The 20,464-nt window shown below is 33.9% G+C and overlaps 1 protein-coding gene across 1 annotated transcript; it reads right to left on the bottom strand.

Moving 5' to 3' along the window:
• Positions 1–1,104: 1,104 nt before the first annotated feature.
• On the bottom strand, positions 1,105–13,249 carry LOC127831015 (uncharacterized). The gene is made up of 2 exons (XM_052355990.1): positions 12,774–13,249; positions 1,105–4,364 (listed from the first exon to the last, which is right to left on the bottom strand). The coding sequence occupies exon 2, from the start codon at positions 4,354–4,356 to the stop codon at positions 2,989–2,991; it is 1,368 nt and encodes a 455-aa protein (XP_052211950.1). The 5' UTR covers positions 4,357–4,364; positions 12,774–13,249; the 3' UTR covers positions 1,105–2,988.
• Positions 13,250–20,464: the final 7,215 nt, after the last annotated feature.

Genomic DNA, 20,464 nt, shown 5'->3' with positions numbered 1-20,464 from the left:
TAAAATAATTACTTTATAATTGATTCCGAGTAATATGACTATCCTCCACAAATGACTGATATAAAAACTTTATGTTGACCATGATATAAAAAATATATCAGGCAACGTTATATCAGGCAGATATCAATGCAGTGGTATGATAAATGCGTGATATTTTAAACGTAGATAATCACTTCTATGTACATAATATCTAACATATTTACTCAAAAAACTATCCAATCATGTATATAGGTCGTGTTCATCATTTTTTGATGTTGCATTTCTATTCTTACATCTTACTATTGTTGAAAATCTATATTACAAACGGGACTATATCAATTCGATATTAAAACAACTTTATTTGATGGTAATACTCTGTAACGCCCTTCTTACTTATTGAATATTTTAAAATAAGAGAGATTCGCTAAGGCTCGTACCTGGCTTAAGGTTTTCAATTACAAAAATCATGCATTGCCTAAGAAATTGTGAAATCAAGGCTTCTTAAGCCATGCAATTCGTTATAAACTTGCCTTATTCGATTTTAAATATTGAATTGTAGTTAGCAAATATGATAAAGCCTTAAAAAGCTGTAAACTCATCGCATATCATTCCAATATTTTAAGAATAATGTCCTTAAACGTGTTCGAAAATGTATTTATGTAAAAGTGAATAGAACACTGATTCTTATTGCTTTGTTAACTTAGTTCTTATCACGAATATATAATGAGCTACATATAAACTACATGCTTATTTCTTTTGGACGAATCTGTGTCATCATTAAAAGCTTTATTATAAGTAATTTAAATGATGAACAAGTTCATTTAAACATGTTTGTATAAGTATCGGTGTATTACATCATAAGGTGCAAAGTGCCGGACTCCATTATGTCATAAAAATAATGTCCAAGTAATGCCTTATGTAAATCATCTGGTGTGAGTGTATGAGTGCGTGCGTGCGTGACTGTATGTGTGTGCGTTAATGTGAGTATATGTATGTGTGCGTGCGTTTGTGCTTGCGTGCGTGAGTGCATGGGATAAGGTGTGGGTCCGTGCACGTTGTTTTTTTATTTATTTAAACGTTCTTAAATAGTAACAAGCAGAACAAAACAGGCAGTTTATTACCATTTAAAATTTGAAAATCGTGTTTAATGCATACAATTATAAATTATAAATACAGCAATAAAGCAATGTCACGCATCATTATATAATAATGGTTACCAAATCAATGATATATGCGTGCGTACGTGCGAGCGTGCATGCAAGCTTGCATGCGTGCGTGCGCTCGTGTGTTTTTGTTTGTAAAGAAACACTCTAATTGTAAAAGCAGTAAAGATAATCTATTACTTTTTATTGACTATGGTATATATGATAAAAATTGAACAAAATAACCAACAAAGAAATCAATTATTCCGCATATGATAAAATTTGAACAAAAATAACAAACAATTAATCCCCCATGCCCCGTAGACTTTTTGATAATAAAACAAAGCATTTATACTCAAGACGATTTTGAACAATTATAAATATATCTAGGACAGAGATGTTATTTATATTGACAAACCATTTCTGTTTAAAGATGTCAATACCTATGCATTGAAATTCTTATACAAAAGCATGACTATTAGTTGTCTTCGTAGTTTCAAAAATGTGGGAACAGCCGTATTCGTTAAACAATTGTTTAACATTTGCAACCATACTTGTGCATACTTTATTAACATCTTTCAAGGCTTGAATAAACACAGTTTGTTTTATAGCCTTACTCACCATATACTATAGAACGACATGTATTCATTTTTATTTTTTACAATCTTTTGCAAAATTTGAGATGAATGCGTTTGATCTTTTATGATTTATTAAAGCCCCATATATCAGAGGCATAGCAAAAAGAATGACCCAACAAACGAATCAAACAACTGACAAATTAATTTGAGCGAAAGAGCTTTACTTTTGTTTTTGAAATGTTTACTTTTAGCCCCCAAGAATTACAATACAGGAAAATGTTATCTAATCAATTCTTTACTTCTTCTGGTTATTTACCTAAAAGGTTACAATAAAAACAAGGTAATATCGTCTATATTTACGCCAGACAATATGCTATATTGTAAAAAAAAAACAAATCTTCTTCAAAATGAGAAAAATTAATCGACTGAATTATATCCCCTTGTCTTAGACCGACAGAATATTCGAAATATGTTGTACATGACTTAACACAAGATTTAACAAGCTCATACATATTCTTAATGTGTAATATATGCTATCAAAACATTTAAGCAAATCAACGTATACCACATACACACGTTCGTTTTTATTTAAAACAGTGATGAAAACAGACATAACAAATCACATATCATAAACAGTTAAACAACATTTTCTAAGACCAATATGTGCATCCTATATTTAAGCGTTATATTCACAAAACAATTCGAAGCATTTGCCTAAAATGGTTGTAAACAACGTAGAAAAACAACGTACACGCATTATACCTTAATAATTACTAACATCATCAATAAAGCCTGTTTTGTGCAGAGGAATGATATTTCCTTCTGTCAAATTAACCCATTTATGCATAGTGGACTCTCCCATCCTTCTAAATTGGATCAATTTATTTCCAAAAATTAGGGATGTTTAGTATATTTATTTCTATATTTAGAATATTGCTAACAGAAATTCCTTTAAGCAAACAGCGCAGATTTTAATGAGTCTCATCTGGGTCTATGCTGTTTGCCAAGGTCTTTTTACCTAGACGCTATGCATAATTGGGTTAAAGGGAAACAAGCCAAAAACTAAAATGCTATTACACATAACACAAATAATTGGATAAAATATAAATGCTTTCAATAAGGTGAGTTCAGGAGTTACCCTTTTCCATAATGAGACCACGAACGTTTGCGTTTATTTATCACTGACAGCGCAGCTCCTCTCCAGACTTCGATTCTGCAAGCTGGTGTGGTGCTGCAATGGCCGCAAATGGCAGAATAACCATTTTCGCATGACGCGGCTAATGTATAGTTCAGTCTAAATTGTTACATATGTGTAGTCTCTTTAATGCTTGTCTCGTCTGGAGAACGATTTTCGTCCATTCGTTTTTGAACAGCGTTCCGGAAACGAAGTAAAAGAAAAAGTTCATAGCAAAATTTAAATACAACACTGAATGTGTGACCGCTCTTGAAAGCTGAAGAATGGAAGCCACTTTGGGTGATACATCCTCAATTTTGCTTCGGATAACTTGGTAAACGGCAAACGGAATGTATGAAAGTATCCAAAACGTGCTGATACAAAACAAAAGTCGCGTTGCCTGTTGGCCTCTTTTGCCCTTACCAGCCATTGGCTTATGAAACTTTCTTTGAAGTTTTTGCCGTTTCTTCTTCTTAGAATCCGATTTGGTTATTGATAAATCATGTTTATTTACATACCCGTCTCTTGTTGGTTTCGTATGCGACGTAGAAATGTTCGTCATACGTTGAATTTCGTATTTTTCTGAATTAGTTGTATCCACCATTGCACAGTTCGTATTTTGCATTATATGGTTTGCTTCGTTCAAATCAGTTGACGAATTACAGGTGACGTTAGTTGATCTTTCATTATTGCCCGCGCTTGAAGTCAATTTAAAATCGCTATCCGGTTCCTTGTGTTCAGACATACGACAAGAAACCATTTCTTGTCTTTTTAAATTTATTACCATCGCTATATTTACATTCCCAAGAATAGAAATAACAATTGGTATAACACAATACAACGTTATTGCTATGATATTCCATTCGCCGTAATGAAACTCCATATACCTCTTTGAAACAAAGTAACATGGCTTGTAAATCGCTTTAATTTTAGTAACATTTTGGAATTCAGGACTAAGTTGTTCACCATTGGCATAATCTATATAGTCGAAACCATAAAGAAAGTTGCAATTAATTGCCGCAATGATGATCAAGGTCACGCCGCATGCTAAATTACAGCTCTTGACGGTTAGCATTTTTCGCGAAAACACTGGAGCCCTTAACGCCAACGTTCTTTCCGTAGTCATTAGAACTATTATCCAAGAAGAGAAGGCTGCAGCTGTGTACCCAACGAACCAAGTTGTCCGACATAGAACGTCGCCCTGTTCGAGAAATGTGTGCCCGTTTAACGCAAACAGGACGTTGTTAAGAGCCAACGTCCAAAGAAACGTTGAGTCGCTCACTGCGAGAAACACTAGCAATACATTTCTGGGGAATCGTCGCAGATTCATTCGTTTCAGGATGATGACGTTAAGCAGATTGCCGATCGTTCCAACACTTATGCAAAACACCGGCACAATGCGCCAAATCCAGCGCGCTATATGGCATTCCAGAAAGTTGTACGGTTCACAGGAAACGACAGATTCCACCGCAGTCCTGTTCATAACTGCGTCTAGAACAACATGAATTTATTCTGTTATATAGGGATAATACACATTTTTGAGGGCGCCCTCAAAATTCGTTCCTGCCCTCGTACTGCGCACTCGGGCAGGAACGGATTTTTCGAGCGCCCGCAGATGATCATGTCCGAAAAAATGTGTATTTTCGCTATTATTACATACATAAATCACACATACCAAAATAAATTTAAAAACACATTGAAAACAGTATGTCTTGTTCAGTCAACATCGATACAATAATTCGATTATTTTATATGATGTCATACAGTTCAAGGATGTGTTTTACATATGCCTCACTCGGTTATCATCAGAAATGACGAGGCGTTACCTTCAGATAGACAGTTTTCGATTTGAAATGTGTTTTAACAGTGGGGTTATACAAATTTGAAATGCAGCCGCGCAAAGTAAGAAACGAGGAATTATTTTGGAATTTACTGGTCGTGATGGATAAATATATTGTCAGAATAAGTCATTGTTTTCATAGGTGTTTCTTTCGTTCAGGTCTATCTTATTTCATTCCAACTAAATTTTCTAAAAATTAATACTGCCAACATATTGTCATTGAAGTATTTCAAGCATACAGCAGGAACGTTGAAGGCACATAAACACTTACATTTACAGCATAGTCTTTTGAAAGTGTTGATTAAATAACCTTAACCCATTAACGTTGCCAATGAAATAAAGCTGTTGTCAAGAGAGTGCAGATGATATAATTTGAAAAGTGTATTGAAATATTCATTGCCTTTATTCCTGCATGTATGAGAAAACTGGTGCTTATTCAGTTCCACATTTATGCTTGTAAAGTCGTCAAAGGCTGGAGTTATTAACAAAGTTCATAATAAATTCATTGAATCTACTAAGAAGAACGCAAAGAAGACTAAGGGAAGTAACTATGCGTGGACCAGTTTATGGATATGAAAAACACATAACAGGGCTTGAACGGCACGTAAATCGCCTTGTTAATACACGATTTCTACCGCTCAAGCCCTCCTTTTATCAAGTTTCTTCACCCCGCCAGAGGGCATTATAAACAGAGTTTATGCAATAATGCTGAATGCAACACATTCTCAGCGCAAATGGTTGAACCACTTATTTTTTTAAATAAGATACTGATTTCCCAATAGGAGTCAAAGTTTCAGGTACTATAATGTGTGCAACCCCAGAGAAATATTGATACAAACCTGTGATTTTAATGTTCAATACTTTTTATATATTAACGGGTTGGGTATGTACTGGTAATGTTTTATGCAGAATGTTCATGTTAGTCTTTATTCATTTACGCAAAGGACATGGGCACCTTAATTTTTAAGACCTACGTCTGTTAAACACAATGCCCCCCTGACGGAGTTTTGAAGTCCCACGGCAGCTATTTTAGAGGAAACAATGCCCATAACTGTATCAAATGTCGATGGACCAAAACGAATCTCACACTTCATCTGTAAGTCATGTAGGTAGACTCAATAAAAAAATCAACATCTGAAAACTTAGCATAAAAAGCATCCGGGAAAAAAGTTATAATACATATAATTGCTTAGTCCAAGGCCCATAACTTCTCTAACAATTAATGCACCTAAAGGAATTTCACACTTCAGCTGTATGTTATGTAGGTAAATTCAAATACCTAATAAATGTTCAATATCTGAAAGGGTTGCGTAAAAACCTCTGGAAAACGGTTACAATAGAGACACGTTTTAAGTCGAAGGCCCATAACTTCGTTTAAAGTCAATGGACCGCACATTTTTTTACACGTTTTCTGTTGGTCATGAAGGTAGACTTACATACCAACAATAAGCTCATTATCTGAAAGCGTTGCGTAACAAACCCTCCGGAAAACGTTATTAAACTGAAAGACCCATAACTACGGCAAAAAGCATCGGACCGGAACATATTTCACACTTCATCTGTAGTTTATGTAGGTAGACTCACATACAAAAAAATCAACTCAGTATCTCAAGTCGCTTCTTAACAAAAAATGCACATGTGATCATTTGACTATATTCTGTGCAACGAAATCATTCATCCGTAACAATCCGGCGCTTTTTCGCGTGGGGTAGGTATGGTTTTATCTTTTTGCACGTGAAAATGGTCAAACGCGATAAGATTCTAATTTTATTTCCTTTTTTTTATTTTAGGTGGGTTGATACACCATGAAAATATAACTTTAATTTAAAAGTAAATATGTCTCTAATAAAATTTAAGGAGCGAAATTGTGCAATCGGCATGCTGCAGGCTACCTTCCACACTTGCTGAAGCATCCGATTGTCACGGATGAATGATTTTATCGTTTGCTTACACAAACTGTAGTCAAATGATCACATGAACAATTTTGAAATCAAAATATTCACTCTTAATTGAGACACTTAAGTTTGAAAAATGCTGCGTTCGAAAATGTGTAGAACAACGCTATTTAATTTCAATTTAATTTAAAATTCATCATTCTCGTTGTGTTTTTACACCAGAAAAACATTACATAAACTAGAAAAAACAATATGGCTCGTATTAATATTCATGAGCGCAATGTTGCAAGCCGGTCGGTTAATAATGCGTTTTTCTTTTCACATTGTTATTGTACGATGTACGATTTTGAGAAGTTTACCTTTTCCGTGATTTTTTAAATTTGTTATGTTTGATAATTTAATGTTGATCTATTTCAATTTAATTTACATGAAGTATTAGATATGTGTTGAATTAGTCTGAGTAAAAATTTCAACAAAGTCCGTTCTAAAGTAAGAGAGCTATATTGATTTGAATACGCGTTGCGTTAGAAAAGTCTTTTTATATACGGCAACAGATAAAATGGTTCGGACATTTTATTTATTTAAAACATATTGATACGATTCTTAAAGGTGACGTTTCAAATTAAAAACATATAATTTAATAATTTTAATTTCGAGACTGACGAAATCAGCACTCCGCACCAGGGACGTCACCTTCCGCTGGTATTGATTTGTTCCTAAAGAAATCATTTTGTGGGCGAAAATCCGGTGTAGGTCACAATATACTAAATAGTTTCCCTATTTAATTCAATGTAAAAGCGACATCTTTAAGCGAAAATAAATGCAACATTTTGCACATAGAGGCCCCCATAACCATACCTTCTCTTAAATGCCATTCTAAGCGGAGTCGATTTGTGCAATAAAAAAGATATGTCATGTACGAACCAAAAAAGAACTTGTCAAAAGTCAAAATCTACTGTTTTGCAACATTTTTTCCTGTAGTTTTCTGGTGGAATGTAACCTTTTTCAGTGCAATGTTTTACCAAAATCTCTAAGTTTATCATATTTCAGGGATTTAGTAGTGAGCACCTATTCATGCCCTAGTACATTCTCCAAAAGATAAAACCAGAACAATAGTTTAAAGTGTACAACATGCCTTCGAATCAACTTTGACATTTTGTAGAGAGTACAGCCCTACATGAAACGGTTATTTAGTATACGGTAACCTGTATGCGTGAAGTGTCGTCCCTGATTATCACTGGCGAATCTGGGTAAACACTTTACGCACATACATTAATGTCAAGTTTGCAAGAACAAAGCTTTATGTATCTAACCTACCATTAACCCGTACCCTACTTCATGTTCATGCAAAAGTTTAAACAAGTAAAATATATCCGTACAGTTAAGTTTGTGATAACGCTTAGGCCACAACAAATTGATATGTTGTTTGACGGATATTGGCTCAAAAATAAGAAGCCAGTTCCTTATTCTCTACCAAATAAAGAGCTGACATTTTCTTTCTTAAACGATTAAACGGAACAAACTGTACCACATATAAATACACATAATTGCAAACATAGGTTGGTTATACAAAAATATTAATTGCAATGCTTTTACTGGTAACCCAGTTTCTTATTCTCGGCTGAGTTAGGAAAAGGATCCAGTTCTTATTCCTTCATGCAGTCGAATAAGAAACTGGCATGTTCTAACTTCGAAATAAATTAAATTGAACCAAATTGTACCACAAATAAATGCATGTCCTCGTATATATAGGTTGGATATTTAAAAAATATATGTATTGCAGTAAATTTCTCCTTTTTTTATTGAATGATAACTCAAATCCTTACTCGATATTTAAATAATGAATAGGAAACTGGCATTTCTTACCTAAAAAGTAAATTGAAAGTAAACAAAGAGTACGATATAGCAATGAAAATCATCGTAACATTAACATGTAAATTGCAATACATTTCTACGTGGTTTTATTTTATAACCCAATCCCTTATTCGGTTGAATAAAGAATGACTAACAGGTTCCTTATTCAAATCGAATAAGGAATTGACATTTTCGTACTAAACAATAAATTAAAATGCCCCAAATAGACCAACACATTAATTAATTTTCTACTTTTGTTATTTAATGATTAACCAGTTTCATTATTCGGTTTATATAAGGAATAAGGAACTGGCATTTTCTTACTTAAAGAGTAAATTGACATGATCCAAAGAGTACAAAATATCAATGCAAATCATTGCATACGTAGTTTGAATTGAAAAAATACTTAAATAAAATAATTCAAAATATCATGCCAAAATGATAACCCTGTTTTTTGTACGCGAATGAATTAAGAAAAGGAAGCTGTTGAGCTAACTTCGGCGTAGGACGATTCACCATCGAAACCAGGGAAGCTGTGCATGTCATTACGGCCCCTTATGGTATGTCTAGGATGTCGGATATATCTTTTGCCTGCACGAACAAGACAAAAGCCTAAACGGACTTTTTAAAATTTATTAAGAAAACACTTTGTGTGAGCGCGTATGAGCACAGTTGTTTTTATTGACGACAACGCTGTTCGAAGTATTGGCATTCGAAACTAATACAAAGCGTAACTGTTATGCTAAGATCAGCGTAGTAGGTTATTACCCAGTTAATGTCAATAACAGCTAGAAAATAAAACGAAATCATGTGCATAGCATCTATTGCTTCTATTACGCAATTTTCCGCTCATGCGGACCAACGGTACATCCGGCGACCTTCAACCTCGGCATACGATAAGAGACCGTGAGGATCATTGAAACGGCGATATTCTCGATGGTTAACAGTCTAACGCCGATCTTAGCGTAAAAGTTACGCTCCGTAATTGTACCGAAAACTAATATATCGGACAGCCCAACGTCACTGACATCACAATGAAGGCGAGACTATAACGGAACTAACTAATTACAATTTCTTATTCGGGGGCTATAATTTCACGTAATAATGTTCGGATCATAGACATCTTTCATAGCGTAGCTTTGTGTTCGTTATGGTTTGCTTTGTTCCATGCAAAATCTTGTTATTTATGTTTCTGTTACAGTTCTGGACCATTGCCAAGACTATTTCTTTTTGATCTCATTTTGCATTGCGTATTTTTGTTCTTTGTTTTGAAAGTTGCCTTTGCGAACGCCTTTGTTCAGCCTTTTTCCGCTGCTTTTCGGTTTGTTTTCGATAAAAATTTGGGCGGGTACGAGTACAAGTCTTTTCAATTTTCGCCGTAAGCAGTTCATCCAAATCACTATAATCATCGTATTTGTCATCATTTTGGTCATCTTTTGTTTGAAGGCTATCAAACGATTTTTTAACTTGTTTGGTTATAATCGCTAGAATAAACATCGCTTTCTGTTTCCACAATTCCATAGTAAGCTCTTTGATATTGCTTTTCAAACTCGTTTTGGAAATACCTATCGAATAACTCATTGTCAAAAGGACAAGCACGGCGAAACCGTCGCTGACTAAGTTTCACTTCTTCTTCTGTGTTCATGACCCAATCGAACACAAAAGGGCAAACGGGGCGCAGCTGTCGATGCCTAAGTCTCACATCTTCTTTGTCCATGTTCCAAAGGGAAATGTGCACATGGCAAAATACGCATCGAACGCACTCAATAGTGTCGGATATTACACAATGGTCGTAGATGAATCCCTGGCTAGCCAGGTCTTCCTTTGACACGCCATAACGGGATGGTCTGTTTTCAAAGGTTTGAAGTCTCTGATACAACGACATGTTTGCTAACGAACGTTCTTAGACTCAGGTACGCATTCATCTGCTATTTATACAAAAAATGTAATGTACATTGTTATATCCATCTATGTACCAATCGAATGCCTCATTGTAGGAAAAATAAAACGCCCGGCAAAATTAGCGAGAGGGGGGGGGGGGTCTTTTAAAATCCCTACCCCCTTGTTCAACCCTCTGAACATTTTCCGGGCTTATAATATAGCGCCGCATCCCATCCCTAAATTTACACAACAAACAAGTGGCTATGGTATTCATGTTTTCATAGTTTAGAAGGAACATGATAAAGTTGCTAAGCAAGTATATACGTCACCATAGAGGCAATACTACATTGAAAGCACAGGTACAGATGCCTGCAGTACACTGGAACGTTTTATATATGAGCTGCAACCGCGCCTTTTCTTAAGAGATTCTTTAAGTGCGAATACGCGTTTTCACTCTCATGCAGGCAAACGGTACATCCGGCGACCTTCAACCTCGGCATATGATTAGGGATCGTAGGATCTACATAACGGCGAGAGTCTCGATTGTGAACAGTCAAACGCCAAAATGCCTCTAGTTGACTGAAAAGCTTTATCGAATTGCCTCTTTTTTAATTAAAAAAAACTGTGCTCAAACGCGCTCACAAATCGTGTTTTTTTAGACATTATGAATCCGAAAAAGCGTTTTTTCGTTATTGCAGACCAATGGTAAATCGGGCGACCTTCAACCTTGACATACGTTATCGATTGCAAGGACCAAGAAAAGATGCATGTATGACAAACCGTTTGCCTAACATATCGGATATGTTCATATGTATTGAGGGGGGGGGAAGAAAGCAACACTCATGCTTCTTACTTCCTATATCAAACATCAAATTCGACACTTGTTGTATGAAACACATACAGTTATTAAAGCCATAACACTGAACTCACGATTGCTTAGATGTCATTTAACTAGTTCGGGACACAAATGTGACTATTATAATCATATAATTATCCAGTTCACTTAAACTTCAATGTCCTGTCAATTGCTTATCTATTCTTGTAAATTTTAAGTGCTTGAAGAGACATTTTCGTGACATCAAGTCACAAGAAATCGCAATAAGTAATTGTTTATATTCGAAGTATTACATTCATTTTTAACTGAAATGGTTGAATTCCAACGATTTAGAACTTAATGAATATCAATGTAAAATACTTGACGTTTATATACATGTTTATAATCGGTTAACCCAATTAAGCCTAGTGGACTCTCCCATCCTTTTATATTGGATCAATTTATTTCCAAAATAAGGGATGTCTTGTATATTTATTTCTATATTTAGAATATTTCTTACAGAAATTCCCTTAAGCAAACAGCGCAGAGCCAGATGGGTCTACGCTGTTTGTTTGCCAAGGCTTTTTTTCTAGACGCTATGCATAAATGGGTTAACATCTCTAAATGGAACAGTATGTCCCTATAATCCATCTATTCGAAAGCAATGATTTAGAGGCAATGAAGTCAAAACTTGACATGTTTTAGACGCTTGATCACTCTAGGATACATAAGGGCGATATGATATTACGTCTTTTGTTTAAATGTCCTATCATCCGTCCGTGCGCCCGTCATACCGTGTGTACGTCTGTTCGTATGTCCGTCCGAATCTAGTTCCTTCGATAATTCAAAAAGGACAAGGTTTTTCAACTTGGTTTGTTGATGGTGGTCCTAATGGGCATATGCACGTTATTTGTTTGGCATTAAACACAGTGTGGCTGCTATGGTCACAGATGATATAATTACACAAATAATTTATAACTAAAATCTGTGTCCTACGATAACTCTTTGTTAGCAAGCTAGATTGATGAAACGTGGTTTGTGGATAGAGGTACATATGGGGAATATGCTTGTTTATCGGTTTGTTTCTTTCCCTTCGTTCGCCCATCCGTTCTTCCTGAAAAGGCTTGATATTGCGATAATTCAAAGGTAAATAAACTACGTTAACGGAAGTTAGTATGTGAATAGAGAGAAATATGGGACATTAGGCACGTTTTTTATTTATTTATTGTGTAAGAAAAAAGGTGTGATTAATATTTAAACAGATATACAGTCAATTTTGTATTAAGAAACCACTCAACGTAGTACGCAAAAGTAGTCTTTTAATAAATTGGTCTTTAAAAAAGACAATTTTGGTAGAATGCGGACATTCAATTATAAATGTATGATTGTCTCCTTTAACCACAGTTATTTGAACTTTTGTAATCAAATCAATCAAAATATGTGGTACGAAAATGTTCGATTTCGTACATGTTGACTTCATATATCGTGTCAATATTACAAGAAAATGGAAAAAGTATCAACTCAAACTCATAGACTGATAATGTGACAACTATCTTATTTAACAATAAAATTATATTAAATAATGTACATATTAGTGTATCTAAACATAGCTTTACCTTGCAACTTGACAACTTGTAATAATCCAACAAAACAATATGTCCGTTATGAACGATGCATGTGTAAGAATTTCACGTTCGCCTTTTATTTGCAAATGTACATGAAGTTTGTATACTTGAACTACTTTGCCTTTCGCGGAAAAGCCGAGATAACTGCACATGTATAAATTATTTCCGAGTAAGTAAGATTGCAAATTGAGATTGAGCATGTGTAAATCACATAGTCAATTTAGGCCATTTAACGGTTAGTTAACACTTAACGATTGGTTAAGCATGTTGATCGATAGACAAATGAAGTAAATTTTATTGACGAGACAGTTTTGTTTTATGGCTTCTCAAAAGGAAGCGAATTTCATTTGATGACAACAAACTATTAATAACTCGGCGATCAAGTTCCTTTACAGTCAACAGATTTTCCAATTTAACCCCAAGTGGTCGCTAAATCCAAGATATGGCATCTCGATACACGAACATCCGCGGTCGCTGGTCGCGTAAGACAAAAGGCGCTTAATACAATATCAAAATAGGGGGGGGGGGGTTCAAAGTGGTCGCATAAGACAAAAGTCGCTTGCACAAGATTGACGGTTAGTGAAAACTAACAATCGTGATTTTGCGACATTTCAAAAAGAAGTTAAGCTATGTTGATGAAACACGGTATGTAGAATGTATTTTCTTTCACTCATCAGATCAAACTTTTGGTTGCTAAGTTACATAACTTATTGAACACTTCAAACTGCATATTGTCTTGACTAAACAAATAGGTTGAACAACTTATGGTGATCGTGTTCCGATTCCGATAACATTAACCTGACAGGGTATAGTATTTCTGTGCATATAATTGTAAATGTTTCAAACAGGTATGTCTATAAACGTTAAATTGCGGATGATAGACACAATCTAAACATAAGAAATACTTGTCATGCATATACTGTTATGGTAAAACCTCAGACAACGACAGGTTTTCCGCCGGTACGTCCGTCCGTCTGTCTGTGCTTCCATACGAATTTGGATGCTGAGACAAGACAAAAAGTAATAAAGCTATGAATGATATTTCAGGCGATTCTGCGATTACTCAAAACGTTTTTAAGTGGTGAAAGTCGGTATGTGGATGAAGGTCCGTATGAGAGGTTTCTTCCAGGATTGTCGTCGATTTTGATACAGAAATAAGTTTGCAATGTGAAAAAATGTATATCGTTAAATAACTCAAAAGATACTGTTAAGAAAGTTAGGCTGAAAGCTTATATGACTAATAAGCACGCTATTTCAGCTTTGTGTGCTACAAAAACTGTTGTTGCTATAGTTTAAAAAAAAACACTGTTTTATCGTCAGACAGAAATTGTGGTTAGTATGGGTACAAAAATATGTTCAAACTGTCCGAAAGATCTGGATCCTTCGATTACACAATCAGTGCTTTAGTTAGATTAATGAAACTCAAAATGTTGATAGGGTCATATGGGGAATATGCACGTTATTAAATTGTTACGTAAAATTGTGGCTGCTATGCTTAGATAAATTAATGCTGACTAAAATGTTGATAAGGACAACTTGATAACCAATTTGACTGGTTTGATGAAACTCGATATACGGATAGAATGCCTTTAGGGGAATATGCACACTATCTCAGTATTTTCGTCAAAAGTTTTGCGATGTTATTTTTGTTATGCCGACAATATTTACGCGGTATAGACAAGCACTTGTTTCACTAAAAATCGGTGAAAATCTTTCCAAATCAAAAATATAATAATTATAATTTCTTTTATTTGTATATTCTCTTTATTACCATTTTAGGCGTTCATCATCGTTTCCTTCAATTGTATGCCTCATGGTTTTACTTCGATATCCCTTTGTGTGTGTCAAATTGATACCAAAGCATTTGTATGATTGTGTTGGAATTTTCAGCATCAGACAATCCATTATCTGTTCACCATGGAATCTATCGATTCAATCCATTTTTTAAACAGGGACATTTATTGCTTAAAGTGTCTGTGAAACAAACAATCGGTCAAAAGGTATCCGAAGATGGCAATACCAAATAATGTATGGACATTTATGAATAGCATATATACGAGTGACGGTTGTATTCTGAACTCATTTATCAAACATAACATCAATGTGGCTTGTACTTACTTCAATTAAAGAAGAATGAAACAGAAAATGTACTCATATTTTTACACGTTTAATTTAGATTGATTAGGTTTGTTATTTATTGATTTTGAAAACGTGCTCTTAATAACTGTCATCCTCAAATCGAATCATTTAAAAAAAACAACAACACGTTTTTCCCTGTAATGAAAAGGAATTTCGTTTGATTATACTATAGATATTGTTGATATATATTTACTAGTGAGTAAATTTAGCTACCTTACAATGAATAGTCAAATCGAGGCATATGACTCTGTTTTATGTCAAGGACGTACATCCGATAAGAGTTTGAATCTTGCAACAAACTCTTATAGGTCCATGTCGAGTAATTAGACGAAATTTATTTATAATCATACTTATATGGAGTTTGTTTACATTCACTTCGAATTATGTTACACCATATCGATACAATTTTCTGATTCGGCTCGAGTGTGAGTCTTGCAGAAAACACTCTAGTAAAGACAATAATTTATTCAGGTTTTATTAAAAAGAGTACGTCGTGATAATTTGAGTTCCGTAATAGAGATGATATTAAAGAACATTTGGCAATTAATTGCTTGTTTTTTAAATAAGTTTACAGTTCTATTATGCAAGAACGTTTCGAGAAATACAAAAAACTACAAATGTTCACTAGACGATTAGAACTGTGTCAGATCTTTTAAAATTGTCACTTTTTACGTTATCATGGTAGTGGATAAACACGTTTCAGTTCTTACTGTTGAGGATTCTTAGGGGTTTGAAAGTGCTGCTGGTGTAAGCAACTTTTGCCAAATTGTGCGGAGGACTACCAAATATACACTACCGATGCTGAAGACTTTACTAACGATTTTGCTGCAACCAGTTAAAATCATGCATCATAGCTGCAGCCAATCAAAATCGCGCAACATCATCTAGGGTAAATGGAAGTATGACATACCAACATAACAAAAGAAAGTAAAATAGCTCATAGAAAAATCAGAGCCTTTAAATATCCATTGATAACAAAACAATTCAAAATAATGCATAATGAAGATACAAACAATGTAAATAGTAGTTCTTACGCAGCCAGAGTCTTGAAAAAGTTCCCTGTAAATATTAACAATAAACGTGTATTAACATGCATTTTTTACAAATAATCGTTTATTAATTTTCATATGAAATTGTTATCGATATTTTGTCAAGTTTTAAATAAAAATGTTTATAAATATTGAACCAAACAAAAGATGAAAACACGTAATTAGATGCATTATACATTTTACAATGATATAATGCTAAAACAATTTATGATAGAGACAACGGAATTAAAACAATAATGTAGTATTAATTGTTTAGAACGTACGTAATTCCGGACAAAAAACATTCAGACATGTACTTTACAATGCGCATAGATGAAATTCAGCGATTATAATTTTTCGCTTTTTTAGTTCAAATTCGCAGTAAACACCATTATATTGTTTTCAGAACTAAATGCACAAATGCATAAAAGGTAAAATACAGACATTATTTAAAAAAAATCTTAGCACAAACAGGCGTAATAACTGTACATGCATGCCACATTTTTATTCCGACCATGTATTTTCCATGTGGTTGTAGGGGGTGTCGATGCGGCAAGTATTAACCCATTTATGCCTACTGGACTCTCCCATTCTTCTAAATGTATCAATATATTTCCAAAATTAGGGATGTCTTGTATATTTATTTCTATATTAGGATATTTCTTACAGAAATTCCTTCAAGCAAACAGCGAAGATCCTGATGAGTCTGGGTATACGCTGTTTGGCAAGGCCTTTTTTCTAGACGCTAGGCATAAATGGGTTAAATATAAGCTTTTCACGTCGTGTAAACCGTTCTTCAACGCGTCGGATAAATCCAGGTACAATCACCTGATATTCTATATATTCTATATTCTGATATTCTATATATATATATATATATATATTCTATGTAATCCATTAAATCTGGTTATTCAGTTGAATGTTGAGTATATAAACCACTAAGCTTTAATGCACTGTTTCTTATAAACTAAAGATGCTATTTCGTGATAAACTACAACACATATATGTGTCTCGTTCTGAGAACATTGGCGTAATGCATGTGCGTACAGTGTCGTCCCAGATAAGCCTGTGCAATCCGCACATGCTTATCAGGGACTACTCTTTCCGCCTTAACTTGTTTTTCGGTAAGGAGGGACTTCATTGAAACTAAATACAATAAAAGCGGTAAGTGTCTTCCCTGATTAGCCTGTGCGGATTGCACACGCCAATCTGGGACGGCACTTTCCGCACATGCGTTAAGCCCAGTTTTCTCAAAACACGACTTATATATTTACTATGTTACTTGCAAATTTCATATTATATCGATTGTACTGATACATTAAGTGCAATTTTAATTTAATTGATGTGTACTATAATAACCGAAAAGAAGTTAAAAGAAGTCCATGCATTCTGAATACTTTTGTTTTCTTGCATATATTTATTTAGAAGTTATTTCACACAAAAAGTTTTGTTTGGTCTTTTGAATCATTTGCTATACATTCGATAGTTTTTGCTTAGCGATGAATTGATCATGAAATTAAAATCAAGTAAAATGTAAATCTTAAAAAAAATGATTTTAAAAACATATTAAGCTACCAAATGGGGACATGAAGGTCATATGTTGTCAGAGCCTATTAGAAAAAAACTATTTTGTTTGTTCAGCATTTCTACTTTTGTTTCTTTAAAGATGTATTTTACGTTTTGTTGTTACTGATATTTTTAAATACTAAAATACAAATGCATGATTCTTGCTGTTTGCATTTTCTGAAATCAACGTGGACACATTTAAGATTTTATAAAGTGTACTGACCGATATGCGCTGTCTATATGTTTGTTTGATGTAGCATGCGACAAATAGCAAATTACATAACTTTCTGCAGTATCTGTTTATTCAAGTAATACGAAAATTGCATTACATATTACTGCGTGTGTGACGTGAACAAATTATAATAAAGTTTAAATTACCTTTGATGATGGGGAAGCAACACCATTGAACTCCGTTTGAACAGGGGAAGGGGGTCGAATAAACCCCAAACCACTACACATATATGAAGCATAAAAAATGACATAAAACGCTTAGAAAACCCTCTCCTTGAAATTTGTAATTCAGGGGGCTAACTTTCAGATAACATAATATCTTTACAATTTTAGCATGGTTAATGAAACGTGATTTATGAAGGCTATCCATATAGATATTGTAAAAAAAACTGTTTAGACTTAGAGAAAAGAAGTTCAGAATCATAAGAAGCAAATAATACTAATTTGTGTAAAACAATTAATGTTTGTGAAACCTTTATTTCCCCCCATAAAATGCCATTATATCCTACAACAGTAGAACATGAAAATAGAAAGTTTAAAATGTGACCTTGGCCTTGTCTTCTACTAGCTGTAGACATTACTCTTACCAAGGTTGATATAAAAGTGTCAAAGGTACTTATTAATTTATAACGCATACACGAATATCATGGTAAAGAAATATTGTATTATAATGCGACCCTGCGACATTGATGTGTGGATTATCCACACAAAAAAGATACAAGGATTTGTCTTGCCATGAACAAAAACTATGTGAAGACTGAGAGTCAAACAGAACTTAAGATAAATAATAACATATTCAAATTTGACATGACATTAGTGTTAAGCAAAATCTAAGCCAAATATGAAGACGAAAGGGCAAATACCATTATTATCACTTGGACAAGGTTGTGTAATAAAAAATGTTAACGTGACCTTGTTACCTTGACGGTCACACTCCTGAACAATTAAGGTTTTCATTCAGTGGTAAAACAACAATTCCTAATATGAAGACTTATTGATAATATAACTTAATAGATCAATCGGAAATGGTTGTCAAATAAAGAAAATGTTAACCTGAACTTGAGGTAAAAATTATCAGCACTTGGAAGAATGGTCAGATAAAATAATTTATTTTTTAAGATCCAGACAAAATCAAACCAGTTTTATAATCAAGTTTAAAATACCGAGTTACTGAATAAGACATTGGAAAACATAACAACAAAGAACAACACCTAAATTAATCTATAGTTAAAAATATAATGTGGAATATTTACGGGTTTAAAGACAAAAAAGGGGATGTAGATTGTTAAGTGATACTGTATTCGAAATTGGGACAGTTTATAGATTGGCAGACATTTATATAAGTAAATGTGGTATGTATTTACGATGTCAGATAATTCACTGTGAATACTCTATAGTGCACAATTTTTATTTTAAAGTTGATATAATGTGTTTACTTTCTACATGAACGACATTTGACCGATAATGGAATGCAAATTAGTTTTTCATACTTAAAGACAGCGCTTGACAACAGGAACACCATTCCGCTTTTATTCTTTTAAAAAGTGTCCGGCTCCCAGTTAGCCTAATATTCATATAAACAGTTAATACAAATCTTCAAATATCATACCAATAACCACCTTTCCTAAAATTGGTGTTATAAAACGCTTTTGTGAAACCTGTATTTTACTAATTTTTATAGCAAGGACACGAGCTTGAGTGCTTGTTTAATTCGTAACTAAATATAAATAGGTGTATAATTTTTTAAATTCTTAAACATCTAATAGTCTATATAAAACATTGTTTGAAACATAAAGCAGTTTGAAGATTAAGTTCTAATTGTTGAAACCAGATGCACCTCCTTTCTATGCTAAGATATGTGTGAAAAGGAGATGTTATTATTCTATTCCTTTTTCGTGCACTTTATAAATTGTGTGATAGCCATCAATTAATAATGGTAGCGAGGTCTTAGTTTCGGCAGTGACATCGACCAGCAGTCTAATATGTGTACTTTGAACACGCATATGGCCCTATATAATAACTTAAATGTTTCTTAGCCAAATTAGCTGTGACTTAATGCACATGCGTAAAGTGTCGTCCAAGAACAGCCTGTTCAGTACGCGCATGATAATCAAGGAACACACTGCCCGCCTAAACTGGATTTTATATAAGGAGAGGCTTCCTTTAAACGAAAGTATATAATATAAGTGGAAAGTGTGGTTAATTATTAGCCCGCACATGCATTAAGTCCGGTTTCCGCAGAGAGAAGCATAAGTAAAACGTTTACATTTAGGTACTTGATTCTCCAGGATTATCACGTACGGAAATACATGGGATGAATGATGTTTTAAGTGATCCCAATTTATGTACATATCCTTACCATGAGAGTGTTTTTATTTTAATTAAAAGTGTATTTTTGCAGGAGTAAGCATGAGTAAATCATTCAATATCTAACGTAAATATAAATATAAATATAAAATATAAAGTAAATAATATTACAATTTATTTATTAAACATTGATAAAATTGGTGAACATATGTCTAACAAATATGTTTATTTAATTGGCTGTATTTGCATAAAAAGATTCATGTTATTTCGTGCATGTCTATGCACTTCGAGGTTTTCAAAATATTGATTCTTTCATGGCTTGACCAGTACTCTGGTCATTAAAAATGTACATTTATTGAAATACACACTGTGGCGTAACACACTACGGATCACCATCGATGCAAAGTCCCG

Source organism: Dreissena polymorpha, chromosome 5 (assembly GCF_020536995.1).
Source record: "Dreissena polymorpha isolate Duluth1 chromosome 5, UMN_Dpol_1.0, whole genome shotgun sequence".
Taxonomy (NCBI): Eukaryota; Metazoa; Mollusca; class Bivalvia; order Myida; family Dreissenidae; genus Dreissena; species Dreissena polymorpha.
The sequence above is the reverse complement of the archived record's forward strand: the minus strand, read 5'-3'. Positions and strand labels throughout refer to the sequence as shown.